Source organism: Argentina silus (assembly GCF_951799395.1).
Source record: "Argentina silus genome assembly, chromosome: 14".
NCBI classification, from domain to species: domain Eukaryota; kingdom Metazoa; phylum Chordata; class Actinopteri; order Argentiniformes; family Argentinidae; genus Argentina; species Argentina silus.
The window spans coordinates 1834486-1851639 of NC_139668.1; the positions used below are offsets into that span (position 1 = coordinate 1834486).

A 17154-nucleotide genomic window follows, 5' to 3' on the forward strand; every position below is an offset into this window, starting at 1 on the left:
TGGTGTAACCATTTAGTAGGACCCTTTTGAGAAGATGTTGAGGCGGAACGGTTTAGAAAGCATTCTTTTCTCCATGCACATTTCACTGTAACACTGATTTCGCTGGTTGTCAAATTTCCACGTTGTTGGAACTCTTTGTAGGATTCGCGACTGATTTGTTATTCGTTCTACTCGGTTAAAAGGCAATATGGTTGGAAAGATAAAGCGAGTCCGTCAAAAGCTTCACCAGGGAGCAGTGAAACTTGACAGTGCAGCGATCGGTGTTGCAATAAGGTCCACATCACTCGATTTAGAAAAGGCACCGATACCTGCGGTGGTTCCAGGTGGTTCATTCTTTGATGTAAACAAGACGAACCATGTACAGCAGAACACAAAGAAGGACGCAAACGCCAAGGGTGTACAGGTAGCTAGCTAGCCATGTCAAGACAATAGTCTTGTTGCTCGCTTGAAAATAATATCTAATAATAACTCTCAGAGGAAAGCCTGCTTGCCATAGCAGGCAGCTGGCAGAACATTTCTTTACAATTTTGCCATCACAATGAGTCTACTACGCCCAACCTGCTGTCAATGTCAATACACAATAGCTTTGTTGACCAGCCCAGTAGAGAGACAGAGCAGTAGCTGTTTTTGATCAATGTGTTTATTCGCATTGTGCTCTTCCAACAGATACAGAGTTCTTTTCCAGGTGGGATCTTCGCTGGCACTCAAATCAACCCAGAGGCCCTGGTCCAAACTCTGAAGTTTGAGGAACCTTCCGACGTGACACCTGCACAGAAAGGTAACGACTGTTTGGGTCTATCGTATACCAACAAGACAGCTGGCAGAAAATAGTTATTCTCCCATGCAATTCTCAATGTCCTGTCTCACAACAAATCATGTGATTCCACCATTATGTACATTTTCCGTGTGCATTGCATAGTTAGTAGCTGCTCCTTCAAAGGCCCATAGCTAGATCATTCATACTATGTCTATTCACATTTCATCTTATTCAATGTAGGCCTTCAAATTGCATTCTTCTCTCCTCCCACTAGATGGCAGAGGAGACTCAGGTATCACTCAGCAAGTGATATGTGATGAATGACAACAGAGTCAAGGCTCTGCAATATTTTGTGTAGGAGCTTACAATTAATGTAATATTGATAACTATTATCACATGGGGTTAAGTGTTTAAAGCAGAATTTTACCCTGTAATACAGTGAATTTGTTGTTTTCATTGAGTCAAGATATCTCGCTTTGAATGCCCTGATCAGTCTTAATGTTCCAAATTGGCCATTAAGATTAACAACAATGAAGTCTCCATTTTGTGGAGCATGAGTTGATATGGCTTGGTGAGGATGTAGATGCAGTGGTTTGTAACTACTACTGTATATTACTCTGTGAAAAGGGTTCTACATGGAACTTAAAAGGGTTCCAAAAGGGTTCTTCCACAGGGACAGCCAAAGAACCCTTTTAGGTTCTGTACAATCTGTTAATGTAGGCATTAACACAGAATGACCAGTTTTAGTCACTTATTCATTCATAAACTAAATCGATATCAGTAAAAACACGACCAGTATTTGCACATTTTTAAACACTACCTATACTTCTTACTTTTGTTAACTTTCATTATCCTCACTCCTCATAACAAAATGACCCGGAGACTGGGCAATGATTCTTAAACTTAAAGAAGCCAAACCATTTCCTCAAAACGAAATATAAGTGTTGATCTATGCCCATGATTGAGTATACACCAGTCAACTTGGTGTGCTTGCACAGATAGTGTGAGCATCATCTTCAGGGACACTGTAACTGCATGAGAAATGGAGACATTATTTGCGTGTAACAGGTGTACAGAAGAAGCAATAATAAACAGGTGTGTCGGTGCCCTAAAACATAAATGAACCATTCAGATGATGTCATGTCGTGGAAGCATACTAAATAGACCGAGATCACTGTTATTTTGTCATTTTAAACAGTTGACGGTTTTCTCATTCGTTTTTATGCATTATCCAGCCTCTTTCCTATTGTGACCTAGGCTCTGTGTGTAATCTGTATTGAAGAGCAGCCAAATCTGACTCAGTCAGAGCAGCCAGCTGCAGAGCTGCTGCAAGGAGCCTTGTTAGACAACGGACTGGAACTATTTTTAGACACGCTGCAGTATAAATAGCTCATGCATGAAATCAAGGTTCAGCTGCATCAATGCTCCCGACTTTAGTCGTGGCACTGAGGCTGGTGCTGTGTGTGAGAGGAGAAGCATTTGGCCCGGTCCTAGTGCTTTGGTTAGGGTCACCTGCTCCATTGGTAAGCATCTGGCCCAAAGTGTATTAGAGGGATGTTGATATAGCACAATGCTCAGTCTGCGTGGTTCACTCTTTAGAAAGATCCTCAGACAATTGTGAGTGTCGCTTTCACTGTTGGGATTCCACATTAAGGATCTCCTGATTTTATTTTTATTTTTTTTCTTCGTCTTGATGTTTTCTGTTGATTGGTGTCATGTCTGCAAGTGGAAGGGCTGTTGTGGGGAGCCAGGTCCCTGGCTCACTCTCTGCAGATGATGGCTGTTTCCTGTGGCTACAGAACAAGATTTGAATAGCTCCCAATGTCTGCATTAGCTCTCCCTGCCTCTTCTCTCTTCTTCTATAGTTGTCTTTCTTGCACAAACTTACCTTTTCATAATCCCTCTTGGTCTAGCCTAGTTCTCACTTTTTTCTGATGTAAAATGAGTAGTCCTACTTACTGCTCAGCCACTTCTTGTCGAAAAACCATTGGGTCTTTAGTAAACGGGTGTGAATGGTCTTGTAATACCTAGCCTTTATTCAGCGGTGTATATTGACTGGCTACGGAAGGAGCTGTTGCTGACAAATGTGTTACGTGAAGAAATCCTGGCAATGAGTTTCAGTAGTTGGTTGCCATGGTGAGAGGTTTCTCTGGGTGTTCTTGCTTTATCACACAGTATCTGTTGCCCGTTCAAATCCATTTTCCGTTCGATAAAACTATACAATTGGGAAGTTGCCAAATATTTAGTACAAATGAGGGCATGAAGCTGAACCATTAGTGCCTTATTATTAGCGCTGACAACATTATTTGTGTTGGTAAGTTGTCAACCTGTCACTTGAGATAAATGCACAAACGATTCTTGGAAGGATCCCTGACTGACTGCACTTCATTAATATTTCATTGTATCTTGTTTTAAGAGCACCTCAACAGGGATGTAAAGCTTTCAGGGACCTGATCAGGCATACTGTATATCCAGTTAGTCGCTTCACTCTGCTTTTAATTATAGAAGTAGAAGTAAAAAACAGTTTCATCTGTGCCCTGTTGTTGTATGCCCCTGTGGGTACTTGTAGCTGAATAAATGAACTCTTATCAGACAATTTTAACTGGATTGATTTAATTACTAGGCTTACTACTTGGCATATACATTGGCAGCAAATGCCCTGTGTGTGCTTTTGAGCAAAATTATCTCCTACTCATGCTATGAATATTAGGCTACAGTGAATGGTCTATTATTATTATTATTATTATTATTTGTAATAGTTGGAGTAGTATATTGTGTATTATTTAATTGTGTAAACCTTCCTTATGACAATCCTCCAGTCTCGTTTAGCAGCATGCTCTTCTGTCTTGGGTTAGGGTTAGGGTTAGGTTAAATGTCTTAACAAACTTCCAGAGAGCAAAATATGAAAAATTATTGTAATCTATGTATGGAACAACTGTTACTAGAATATGAAGTACTTGGACAACTAAACAATCCATGCAACTTGAGATTGTAATTCACTCGAGGTATTTACATACTGCTTTAGATAAAAGCTAGATAGATACTATATGTACGATAGGTACTTTAGGTTCTGATCACATTTTGACAGAATCAGTGACATTGGACGTTGAGTGGTCAGCATTAGCCAGCATACTGTTGGAACACTGTATAGTACTTGTTAGCCTACAGAGGTCAAGTGGTTTTGTGAAAGTGTAGTCTGTGAATGTACTACAAGCCCAAAAATCCCATTATTATTTCCCATCAGATTTTTTTCAAATAGCTAATATGAGCGTTGTGTTACACAGGTGTACAGTTACTTGTAAGTTTTTTTTCCCGATTCACTAGCGATTCGTTAACCATTTCTCAATTATTTTGTCTCTAAGTCAAAAACGTACTTAGAGACGCTTATATTAGCCGTTTTACTGAAACTAATCTTTATTTAAACTAATGGGGATTTTCTGCTTGAATCAGAAATGAATTAAACATACTACATTCTGGTAGCACACGAGAGTACCCAGTCCAGAGCTCTATATGCCAGTCCACTCCTCCCATGTTGAAATAGAGCAGGGCTTGTGTGTGGGTAGCCTGGCATTAAAGAGCGCTGACCTATATTTGCTTTCCCCATCCTTCTCTTACTCATCATTTAAATCCAGTCTGCTTGAGTACTCTCTCATGGTGGACTGGGCCCGTCCTGGACCTCTATCTGGGCTGGGTACTCTCCCATTGTGGACCGGGCCCGTCCTGGACATATATCTGAGCTGGGTACTCTCTCATGGTGGACTGGACCCATCCTGGACATCTATCTGGGCTGGGTACTCTTTCATGGTGGACTGGGCCTGTCCTCGACCTCTATCTGGACTGGGTACACTCTCATGGTGGAGTGGGCCTGTCCTGGACATCTATCTGGGCTAGGGCCCTTTGTCTCCTCATGGACCTCTACATCGGCAGAGATGACAATACTGTGACAACTGCTTTTGGTTTTCAAGCACATATAGTGCAACCTAACAAACGGGCTACTTCCTTTTGACCTGCTGCACGGCTGGATGTTAAAAGTGATGACTGTAAGCAGTCGATCAGCCAGCACCGCTGCTTTGACAAACAGCACTCTCTGCACTTTAATTAGAGGTATCAGTGTCTGAACGGGACCCAGAGAACCCTGTTCACCTTGGGGTCAACTCCCAGCGGCCCCCGCCCCGCCCTGCTTCCCTCACAACACAGTGCTGTCAATGGCGCCGGAAAAGAGGGAAAGCGGAGAGACTAAGCGAGGCAAAGCAGGAAAGGGAATATGGAATTCTCCAGCCACTCATAATTAGGGCTATCTATTTCACTGGTGCTGAGAAGATGATGCTCCCAGTGGGACCTGAGTGGTGGTATAGCCCTCCATCTCCCCACCACAAACACCACTGAGGCCAGCCAGGAGATTGGGTTTCTCCAATCAGCAGTCAGGGATGGGACTGCAGCAGAGTAAAGATGCCAATCTGCCCCTGTACTCTGCTGCAACAGCAGGACAACAGATTTGTTGTTTGCACTGCGGTGGCAGATAAAGATTTGCCAGGAACTGTCATAGAGGCTGGACTAGAGGCTGGAGTTAGCCCCCCCTCAGGTTAACCCGAGCATGTGCTGAGCTGAGAGAAAAGAAGAGGTGATAGGATGAAAATACTTTGATGTCCTTCGTTTCATTCGACTTATGATACTCTTAGTGAATCCATCTTGAAAGGTTAACAGATTTCCAGTCAGTGTTATTTCCAGTCACTGTTGATGATATTTTGTATACTCTCCCATCCCCCATTACAACCAATAAACAAGTCTTGGATTTGATGAGTTTGAGATTGATTGATTGAACAGGGCTATCTGGAGGGGACACCCCTGGGGCTCAGAATGACCCTGATGTGTTATGAGGAAACTGCTGACCTCTATCGCCACGGCAGCAGATTCAAAAGCAGGGGTGGCTGGAAGCTGATGAGGTCAGCCAACAACAGACAGTCCATCACACTGATCATCAGCCCAGGGTCTTCTCTCGCTGACAGGCCGTTCCACTAGACACCTGACGTGAACCTTCTTCTTTTATGACTGTATATTGGGGTTCAGATGTATGTTACGATCAATTCTTTTTGGTGGACTGAAGGATAGGGATGGTTGATTTTGTGAACCAGTACAGTCATGGGCTATATTGAGAGTGCTGAGGATCAATCAGGGACAGAAAGCAGGCCAATACAGACTTATCCAGGAGCATTTGTCTCTGGTCAAAACACTAATCACTTACAAGAGGCCTACTATAACATTTCTGTGGTTTGAATGATTTGGGTCAAACCCAAGAGGGGTGGGCCATCCACCCCCTCTGACATCCTGGGTGTGCACACAGTGTTGAAGTCTGACAATCAAACCGTCGATACAGTAGGCTTACCCTTTCCCCTCATAAAAAGAGAAAATGTGAGGCTGTAGAGGTTATGGAAAGTTTTCTTCTAGACGTGGGTGAGATATGGGGGAGGGAGGATGAACACAGTATGAATGTCCTCATGTGACCATGGCTATTTGCCTCCTACACTGACAGGTGTGGGAGAGGTAATGTAGTTGGCGGCAAAGACTGATGGTACCACACATGCCTGGCATCCTAGGCTCCCTGCTGTTCTGCCTACTCCTCCAATTCTACTTGATTTCCTTCTTGCAACCATTAGATGAGTAATCCTTGATTTTATTCAAGGATGAAGGGTTGGTTTGTATTAATAGTGCGGGCCTACATTAGTTTAGCATATTTATGACTGGAGGATGCCTGCCTATGTATCTCATTTGCATTTCTCTTGATTGGCTATAAGCATCTTGGGTCCCAGTAAGGTGCACTACTCCCTATAGATTCAGTTTCATATTCATCTACAGCATATAGAGTCTTTCTTCTCCATACAGCTAGATGTGACTGTATCCCTGGTCTTGTGGTGCTCCGATATGGAGCAATGCACCCCTTTGGCACTTGGGTCCTGGGTCCACTCTAGTGGCACAGATGTGTTTTGTGGACCGACGGCACCACAACAACAGATTCCATAACTCAAAGGGCTCCAGCATATGACTTACAAGTTCAAAGCCATGAGGAAGCTGAAGTTAAAAAGGTAGCCATTCAATGGTGATAAATTGTTGAACCAGGGCCGGAGCGCTGGAGGATGAAACAAATCCATCTTTGGCCCAAGCATCAGGTAATGTGGTTAAAGTAAAGGCAACGGAAGAGATGGAAGTCTCCATTCCACTGTAGGGGTAACAGAGCTTGCATCCACCAGGCAGGCTCTTCATTAGGACCTGAAGATGGCCGTTAGAGCTCATTACTGTCCTCGATGTTTTACTGAACAGAACCAGCCTCATTACTGTACTATGGCAGCAGATATGATAGGAAGTAGCCGAACGCCAACCCTATTAAAACTGATTTTTTTTCCCACAGCATTTGAAATGTACTATAAAGAGTGTATTACCCTGCACTCTTAGACATGGCAGTCATGGACTGCTGCATTGCTAATTACAAAGCCAATTCCATCAGCTTTCTAAAAATAGACCGCTGCAATACTGACACTTAATTTTCCCAAAGTCACGGAGCAGCCGATCTATGCTGCTCCTCTCTCTCAACATCAACAGATGGAGATAGAGGGGGGTGGTTTTAAAAAAGCGATCTGCCGTTTAAGATGTCATTCATGTTTTGTGTAATTTGTCCCCCACGATGAAATCGGGAACAGGACGATGGATCGGTCTCTGTCCGTTCATATGTCACATGCTTTTTCTCATATTTTTCATACAGATGCGGCATTTACAAAATTACTCCGATTGGCCCAATTATGACGAAATGCCATAGAAATCAGTGTCAGGAGTTTCGAGGTGATGCCGATTAATCTTGTGACGGTGCGGCTAAAGTGATAACAACCTATCATTAATAGGGGTCATAATATGGTGCAAAGAGGAGAATACAAGCCTTTTCAGAATAAGCTCCGGTAACTTTTCAGCCTACCTCAAATCTGTGGACTGCCTTCAAATAAACGCAACGCTGTAAGAAGCAAGACTGATAATGAATCAAATAAGCACTACATGTTCCGGTTTTTGCTGGAGGGATTTTATTGCACATTTTATGACAGCATGTAGTAGGCCTACAAGTGGAACGGTGGACACTGGGATGTCGCCTATGGTTATTGTCATTCTACCACAGGAAGCCCTTGTTTGTGTGATGGCCAGTGTTCACTTTCTCTCTGTCAGGAATGGCAGGGATGGGAACGGAGGCTCACTAACTTCCTCACACCCGTAAACACACTAACCCTCTGGGGCTATCCTCGACATGGGGGACATCAAGGTGGTTGTCCTGATAAAAAAATTAAAAAAACGTTCCATCCCGGTTCAGGATGTTGTTCTTAAAGAGGGGAAACAGAGATACTGGTGGTGTTTTCTCAGCCCCTCCCTCTGTATCTGTATGCTCTCGTCTGGCTCCATCTCTGGGAACAGGGAACACAGGCCACATGGCTCATGTCCTGATCCAGCTGTATCCTAATCTGGAGGACTCTAAACGCGGGTGTGATTGCCCACTCCCTTTGGAGCTTAATGTGCACGGTTGCTCTGGGACAATGTGTGTGTGTGTGTGTGTGTGTGTGTGTGTGTGTGTGTGTGTGTGTCTGTCAAGTCAAGGTCATTTAGACCCTAAACTCAAACCTGTAAAAAAATGTACCCCCAATGACCTTTTGTAGGCATGTACAAATATTTGATTAGTTTCTGTTCCTTAATTGTTATGAACTGCTTAATACTCCTGGATCTTTCTCTTCTGAATTGAGGTGTCCTGAGTGTCATGTTGTCTGAGGTACTGTAATGCTGTGGATGTGCTCTCTGTCTAGGACCAGAGGAGAAGAAGCAACAATCAAAGAAAGAGAAGATGAAGGAGAGAAGAGACCGGTGGCTTAACAGTGAGTACCGTATGCCTTGTATTTGTACGAAACTAAAGTAATCCATCAAAGAGCTTGCATATAACATCTTGCCATCACAAGTCTATACCTATCTATACCTTCAAGATCGATGATGCCTCAAACAGACCCCATATCCAACACATTTCACTGATACTTTGTAGCTAAATACAATTTAGTTTTCTAACATTGGAACTGTCGAGCGAACAGTTAGAATGAGTGATGTGATGGGCTCCAGTCAGAGGGGTGAGGTTTCTTTGCTGGGAGAAAGCTAGCAGTGTCTCTGTAATTACAGCCCCACCAACACCACCACCTCCTCTATAATTGTGATCACTGGTAACTGAATCTGCTGATCCAATCAATTCCTGTGTAACACAAGATGTACCCTCTATGCATATAATTAGGCACTAATGGTCCTTTTGACTCTGAAATCCAAGACCGGCCCAGGGCCCGACAGTTTTTGGAAATTAACGAAGAAAAAAAAATTGTTGATGTTTTTTCTGTCATAGCCTGACTGTGTTCCGGGAATGGGCAGGGCGGTGTCTGCAGTATGCTGATCTGGCTGGGCAAAATCTGAGCTGTGTTTACGAGTACGGTTTATCAATAGTGAAACAATATCCTAGTAATAGATCTCTCTTCAACTCAAAGATGTCAAATACCACGTTGTTGTTTGATATTTTATATTTATTGTACAGGCACAATCTTAGGGGTAGTTTTTTCATAAAGCCTAAAAAGAAAGTATTCATCATCAAGGGGAAATCACACTGTGAATCTTTTTTTTTTAAGACCTTCAAAACGTCCTGCCTATGATTGTGTCCTGTAAGGCAGAATTTATACTCCACATTATTTTTTAAGACCCTGTTGTATTTAGTGCAGTGTCCCATTTGTGGTTATAGTCCATTACATGGGTAAGACTGCGCATGACAATCCACTAGCTCAGTCCTAACTCATGGCTGGCACACTCACCACACTACTGAGTGCTAAAGCTGTACAGAGGATGGCACACCAACCCACTCCCCTCCTTTGGTGTTACAATTGCAAAACATGTAGTCATATAGTCAGAAATAATTTATCTCAGATTTAGGGCCGTAGCTATTATTTACTATTTTTGTAGTCACCTATAATAGAATCATGACTTTTCACAAATCTACTTACAAATTTCAACAAATTTGACCAAAATTGCCCTAGGTCGTATACATTGAGATATTCTATTTCTGCATTGTAAATGTGATGAATGCAATATGTCTGTTCTTCTCAATATCACCGTAATGCTTAAAATTAGTGTCACAAGCTAAATTATGGGTGTTGGAACATGATATTGGTATTAGTGGCCTTTCTAAAATGTATTTTGGAGTGCATATGATATGACCTATTATGATAAGGCAAGCCAAGAATGTGAATAGTCAGTTATGAAAATGTATAATCAATACATTCTCATCTATTGAAATAATTGTTGCAGCCATACACAGATAGAAGAATAGGTACCTCCTGTTTCTATGATGTTCTACTGGGATGCAGCACTGGCCGGGGGATGTGTTTCTGCTGGGATGAATGCGATGTATCAGTCATTGTACAGCTGTCTCACTCAAACACAGCGTATAGGGTAACAAGGTACAAAAGTAACGCATTAAAGTAATATAATATTTTTATTACAGTTACTTTCAGAATCATATCTCTACCGCCGTGTAATATATTTTTTTAAGAAGTCTAGTTTCATGTTGTCGTAAAGCTGAAAGTGAAAGAAAGATATTTTTTTCTTGTAATAATGCATTGAAATAAAAGGCATAACATCAAAAGGACTTATCATCAGGGACACATGTAAATCAAACAAAGTTAATGAAACAATGGCGGAAAGTACTAAAGGAAATTATGTTCGCTAGTTAGCTGAAAAGTTAGCAACGTAGGCGACTGGTGCTATCTGAGCAAATCGCTTTACCAACTTTATTGTTAAATGTAATGAGTGATAGTGCCTTTGGAAAGTATTCAGACCTCTTCACTTTTTCCACATTTTGTTGTGTTATAGACTAAATTTAAAATTGATTAAATTAAAAGAATTTGCCATCAATCCACACACAAAACCCCAGAATGACAAAGTGTTAACAGGTAAATTTATTAAAATGTAAATACAGAAATACCTCACGCACATAAGTATTCAGACCCTTTGCTATGACACTCTTAAAATTAGCTAAAATGCAAAAATGTAGGAATCAATTACACACTGCGAGGAACAAAATGTCATTACAAACTGAGCAAATGGAGAAGAACAAAACTGCTCAGAAATGTGACCCTGAGGCCTGGGGAGACTTACAAAAATCTACAAAGTTGAATGGTGGAGAGGAAAAAGCACTGTCAATGGGACAACATCATCTCAGTCGCTCTACAAAATTGGTCTATAACCAAGTGGCCAAAAAGAATCCCTTAATGGAAAATAATCTATCTCATATCCATAATTGTGTTTGCAACAATGAATTCAAGTGATACAGCAAAGAAAGTGGCTGGAAATGTATTTATTTGGTTTTACTACAAAGCATTAAGCACATGCAATGCAGTTTCCGCACCGTTTCTCGTGTGAAGAATAGTGGTAGCTGCATCAAGTTATGGGTATGTTTGTCACTGGCAGGGACTGGGGAGTTTGTCAGGATCAAGAGAAAATTATGAAATTTGCTGAGTTGGTCGTGACATCCTAATCTACACAGTGTGTAATTGATTCCAGTGCAAATCAGAGACCCTATAAAAACAAACAGATTAATTCCAAAAGGCTCTTTCATTTGTTTCCCAGATTGTTTTGTTGACTTTCTGTGAGGAGTTGTCAACCGGCCTCCTGTGCTGTGCGTGCGTGTGTGCGTGCGTGCGCGTGTGTGTGCGTGTGCCTGTGTGCGTGTGTGCGTGTGTGCGTGTGTGTGTGTGTGTGTGTGTGTCCTCCGTCAGAGATCAGCTCCATCAAGCTGGCGCGGGAACAGCAGGTAGCCCAGGCCAAGAGGAGGGCCATGCCCGTGGTGGGGGACATGAGGCCCCTGGCTGACGCCCTGCCTGAACTCTCCCAACTCATCCCCTCCTCAAAGACCTCCACCCGCAGGAAGACCAGAGTGTAAGTCACCTTTGTAGGAGTCCCTAACACCTTCACCACCACCCTCACTCCCCCCCCCCCACACACACACACACACTTTACCTGCATTCCACTAATGTGTGTAAACGGGGTGACCTGGGTAACTAACAGTAAATCAAGGCCTGTGTAAATGGTGGTCAGACAAAACATTGTTGGCAGGTACTCTATCAGGAGGCTGGGATAATGAACGTAGTAAATGGTGTATAACCCCTGTTAAAGAAGTGAAGTCAAGGACCACAGCATACTAGATGTGTGTCTACTGTAGAAGGCCCCCAGCAGCACAGCATGAGTCAGATATGAGCTGGAGTCGTGTCTTCTGAGGTGCTGAGAACAGATTGAGAAAAAAAATCTGCTTTTAGCCAGAGGAAGGTAGAGAGATGGGGAAAGAAAAGGCCATAAAATGCAAAAAAGATGAAAATAAAAAAAATCACCCTTCACCTCCAACGGCAATGCAGCAAATAAATCAAGTGGGGTCTAGTCAGAGGAAATTTCAATTATACTGCTGCTCTTTGGATTGTGAATGCTTTGAGCCAGTTTTACTGCTCTGCCATCCAGGCCTATTCATGGCAATAATCAAATCCTGTCTGAGAACCCTCTGTGGAGCTTGTTTATTGTGATGGGCAATTTTTCACTTGGTCATAAATGTCTGACTCACTTTATGCCTCAGAGCCGATGCCTGGTGTTTGTCATGCGCTGCGTCTCTTGCCAGGTTGAAAGGGGCTCACGTAAACCAAGGTAGTGACATGGATCTCTAATATCTCAGGGTCTGTGAGTTGCTCCATGTAGAATCAGAATCAGAATTCTTTTATTTGGCCAAGTATATTTGCACATACAAGAAATTGACTTGGTGAGGTTGGTGCATGGGACATAAAAAACAATAGCAAATATTGACAAAAAATTACAAAATAGCAAAATATTAACATAATAGCAGTAACAAATTTACAAAATAGAACAATAAAACAATACATTTTGTAGGCTTGCGAGGCTAAGTGGCATTGAGACTAGAGGCCCAAAAGTTGTTTTACACAAAGCCTTTCACCAGACGAGAGCCCGGAGAGAACTGGTTGCTAGGCAGTGGAGGTAAGTGTTGTAGGTGTTTGTCGGATTGGCCTATGGTCATTTCCAGTTCATTTCTTAAAGGAAAGCTATTATGTTTGAGGCCTAGTGAAAAGCACTAGCTACAGGTAATTACAGTATACAGTATCAATCATTCAGTGATATGTAGAACCTCTGGTCTGCCAAGCTGATGGACATGTGAAACGGGGAAAGGTTGTGTGTCTGTGTCTGTGTCTGTGTGACTGTGTGACTGTGTTTTTGTTTCCAAACAGCTGATGAGGATTTAAGCCCAGCGTGTTTGTTGGGATTGGGTTTAAACTGAGTTTTCTCAACAAGCCAACTCACATGCTCTTTTCAGATGCCAAAGATATCAAGTTCTGACTTCTGTGTTATTATGGGCAAAGTTATTATATAATATTTCATTAATTCCTGAGTTGAACCCTTGGACTCCCTGTCCTGGACGGTCCTCTAGGGTTGTGTTTATTGATCTCTCTTCAGCTTTTGCTTCTCACTGCCTTGGGCTAGCTGCAGTTCCCATGCCCCTCTGTTTAAAAAAAACAACAACAAAAAAAACACTCATGTTGAAACTATCCAACATTACACTAAGATACGCTGGAAAACATCTTGGCAAAACTGCTGCTCACAGTCATCTGTCAATGGAGTTGATTTAGGCTTTTTTCAACTATTCTGGAACGTCCTTTGCTTAGGCCTATTTCTCACAATTGGATTAACTGGTGTTCAAGTATGCCAAATTTCCATAGAAAATAGATTTTGTGAAATATTCACTACTTGGCACGGCTCATTGTAGTACAAGGCCAGAATAGATCATAGTGGATCAGCTCACTTGGCTGGCCTCCATCTCACTGTCATTACACACGCGACTGGTTCCGGTTCTGAAGACCAACACAGGAGGACAGGCCATAGGCAACAGGATTGTCTAGAAATTGGTCCTTCTGGTCCTGAATACTCCATGTCCAACTCTGCATTTGTATCTTTGTCTCCAGGCCTGTGAAGAAGAAGCCAGAACCAACAGACTTCAGCCTGATGAAAGCTGCTCAGAAACGCAAGCTGCTGTAAGACATTCTCCTACTTCCCTATCCTTGGCTAAGCATCCACTGCTAATCACATGTCACGTGTCTGTCTTTGTTTTTTCTCCTTCGTTCCACAAGAAATGTACCTATAAAGTTAAAGAGATTCGAGTCTTGAGCATTTTGGCATTGCCTTATCCACTTTTCTGCATCTCAGAGTAAACAAGATATAAGCTGCCCATTCGGTACTCTTACTATTCTTTTCTATGTTGAGTTGCATTGTATTCACCTTGATAACTTGTTTTTGTTCTTTTTTCTTAGGGAGAGTGAGAGCAGTCGATTTAGTGAAGCAGTGAAGGACCTAGCCTCCAAGACCAACCCTCTGGCCGCCATCGGTGAGCATCTGAGGAAGAGGATGAAGCAGGAGGAAGAGCAGGGCCCTAGCTAACTTGGAGCTGCATTCACCTGCCGTTGAGCAGGCCCGCAAAAGACATTACAAAGCCCCTGCCTTTATTTAAGGGAAACCCCATTGCCTACACCCACCAACCCTGCCAAAACGAGAGCCGTTGGTTGTCGTGGTATTGTTTTAATGTGCACTGTAACAGTTGAAACATCAAAGCGGATACACAGGTTGTTTTTGCATAGCAATATGTCCCAACTCAGTCATTGTGCATCATGCAGTGCTGGAGTAGAGTGATTGTGTGGATGGGAATTGGGAAGACACTGTAGATGTTGAGAAAAGAATGGTCAGAAAATGTCTCCTTTAAATTTTCTTATCTTCCACATTTGTTAGGCAATATTAAAAATGCAATACATTAAAACATGTCTTTCATTTGTTTGGCACTATATACTATAGGTATCTTCTTTAATTGTTATGTTGATGGAAATGAATTGAAATCAGATTAAAGTCAAGAAGCGAAACTAATGTGGATTTTGAAAGATGTACCAGGGCCTTTTCTTACAGCTACCTCATATAACCCACTCTTTGATTCTCATGGTCTGAATTATCCAGTATTCACACACATCAGTCTTGATGGGCTAAGCATATCCATGGAAACTGGACATGTGAATTAGCAACGCCATCCAGTAATGAAAGGAACCATCTCCAGTCTGAACTGTTAAACATGAGCTGATGGGGCGGCACTAAGCATACTTCAGACAGGAAGAAGGGCCTAGAGGGCATGTAGATTTCAGAAGAAAACACAGGGTTAGATCAGAGATGGGCCTGGGGCAGAGAAGAGGTTCATTTGCCCATTCAGGCACCAATCTGATTAAATTAGAGAGAAGACAAAGCCAATCAATACAAGGCTCAGTGCTAGTCTGGGCCATTAGGACTCATTAATAATGCATGATGATGAAGGAAGAGGACAGTGTTGGGTGAGTCGTAATCAGAGCCCTGTACTAAATCGCTCTAAATGCGACAGGGCTGTTCTGCCCAGTGCCCATCATCTCAACACGATGGAGACAGATAGGCCTACTCAAGTGGACTGCACAGACTGATGTTGGAGGGCGTGCCATTATGAGCCATGTCAGCAAAAGTGCCAGCAAACCCCTACCAAGTAAGCTTAATAATAATAAGCTTTTATTTATATAGCACCTTTCATACATAGGAATGCAGCTCAAAGTGCTATACAATACTGTGCAGAAAAAGGAACAGGAAAAAGGATTAAAAAATGAGAACAACCAAAACATCTGCAAAGTGCTGTACACTTTACACTGTACAAAACAACTATAACATAATTAATCAATACAATAAAAGCAGCATCACTCAATCTAGTTGCATAGACAGTTGATCAATAAAATAAAATCAGAAGAGATAGCAGCATAGATGAAATGCTAATTGAAAGCTAAATTGAAGAGATAGGTTTTTATCTGGCGCTTAAAGATGTTTACTGAGCTTGCTTCTCTGATTTCTTCAGGTACCGTATTCCACAGTTTAGGGGCATAGTTAATAAATGCTGCATCATCAACTTTCTTTTGGGTTTTGAGAGTAACCTTCAAAAAGCCAGCAGCAGAGGACCAGAGTGCTCTTGAGGGCGTATAGATTGTCAGTGAATCAGTAAGGTAGGATGGTCCCAGGCCATTTAGTGCTTTAAATACGAGTAGAAGGACTTTCAAGTCAATTCTAAACGATACAGGGAGTCAATGCAGAGAGGTTAAGACTGGAGTGATATGCTCTCTCCTCTTAGTTTTTGTCAGTAGCCTAGCAGCAGTTTTCAATTAGTTGGAGCCTGTCTATAGACTTCTTGGGGAGGCCAGTAAAAAGTGCATTACACTAGTCAAGTGTAAAAAAAAAAAAAAACAGCCGCACCTTGGCAATGTTTCTCAGATGAAAAAAGACTGTCACCTTGCTAATGTGGGAATTAAAAACTCAGATCAGAGTCTAAGATAACACCAAGACTTGTAACCTCTGACTTAATCAAGGGAGTTAGATTCCCAAGGCTGTTTAAAAGCATAGCCCGTTTGTCTTTGGGTTAGGGTTAGTAAGAGGATTTCAGTTTTGTCCTCATTTAGTTTTAAAAGGTTATTGTTCATCCATTTATTGACAGCTGATAGACAGTGCAAATAGAATTAGTATAATTTGGTTCAACAGAGATGTATAATTGAGTATCATCCACATAGCTATGGAAGTTTACATTGTGTGCTCTGATAATGTCGCCAAGCGGTAGCATATACAGTGAGAATAGTAAGAGACCAAGGCAACACCAAAAAGTATATCATACTCTTCCGATACATGATCTCCAAGACTGACATAGAAGTGACGATATCGACGACACAGCCCTTTAGGCTTAACTCTCCACTTTGCACCCAATTATGATGTTTTTTTTAATGATGAATCGGCGTCACCTCGAAACTCCTAATCCAATCTCTATGGTGCATCTTTCACCGTAGTTTTGTCAAAATTGAGCCAATCACTGTAATTTCATAAATGCCGCACCTGTATGGCAAGATGCATCATTCACCCAAGTTTAATCAAAATTGTCCCAGCAGTGCCGGAGATAAAGCATGTGACATTCGGACGGACATAATTTTGTGACATACACGATTTCTAATCAGCATTTGGTGAGATGAGCCTGGGAGGCCTGGTAAGGGAGAAGTACTTCTTGTCACATTGTGCGCAGTGATCATTAAAATATAACAGTAAATAGGTTTTCCCGTAGTTTATTGTTATTTTGAGCACAGCTGGAATGCACCTTTTAACCAATCGGGTTCTGATTGTGCCAATCAGTTGATTTAAGATCTAAGTATTTATTTCGTGATTGAGGCTTTTGGCTTGTTTGACGTCAAATTGAAACCAACTAGAATTCGGGA

General features: G+C 42.0%; 1 protein-coding gene across 1 annotated transcript; it reads left to right on the forward strand.

The window, feature by feature from the left end:
- Window positions 1–99: 99 nt before the first annotated feature.
- On the forward strand, window positions 100–14754 carry slx9 (SLX9 ribosome biogenesis factor). The gene is made up of 6 exons (XM_083684873.1): window positions 100–403; window positions 667–778; window positions 8587–8655; window positions 11581–11740; window positions 13819–13887; window positions 14164–14754. Exons 1-6 carry the CDS (start codon window positions 188–190, stop codon window positions 14288–14290), a joined length of 753 nt encoding a protein of 250 aa, XP_083540999.1. The 5' UTR covers window positions 100–187; the 3' UTR covers window positions 14291–14754.
- Window positions 14755–17154: the final 2400 nt, after the last annotated feature.

What these genes read in the sequence shown, in the direction of transcription:
- slx9 (XM_083684873.1), top strand. Translation starts at nt 188, where the DNA reads ATGGTTGGAAAGATAAAGCGAGTCCGTCAAAAGCTTCACCAGGGAGCA. An exon ending in CGTGACACCTGCACAGAAAG is followed by an intron (nt 779 to 8,586) that starts GTAACGACTGTT and finishes CTCTCTGTCTAG; the next exon opens with GACCAGAGGAGAAGAAGCAA. An exon ending in GCTCAGAAACGCAAGCTGCT is followed by an intron (nt 13,888 to 14,163) that starts GTAAGACATTCT and finishes CTTTTTTCTTAG; the next exon opens with GGAGAGTGAGAGCAGTCGAT.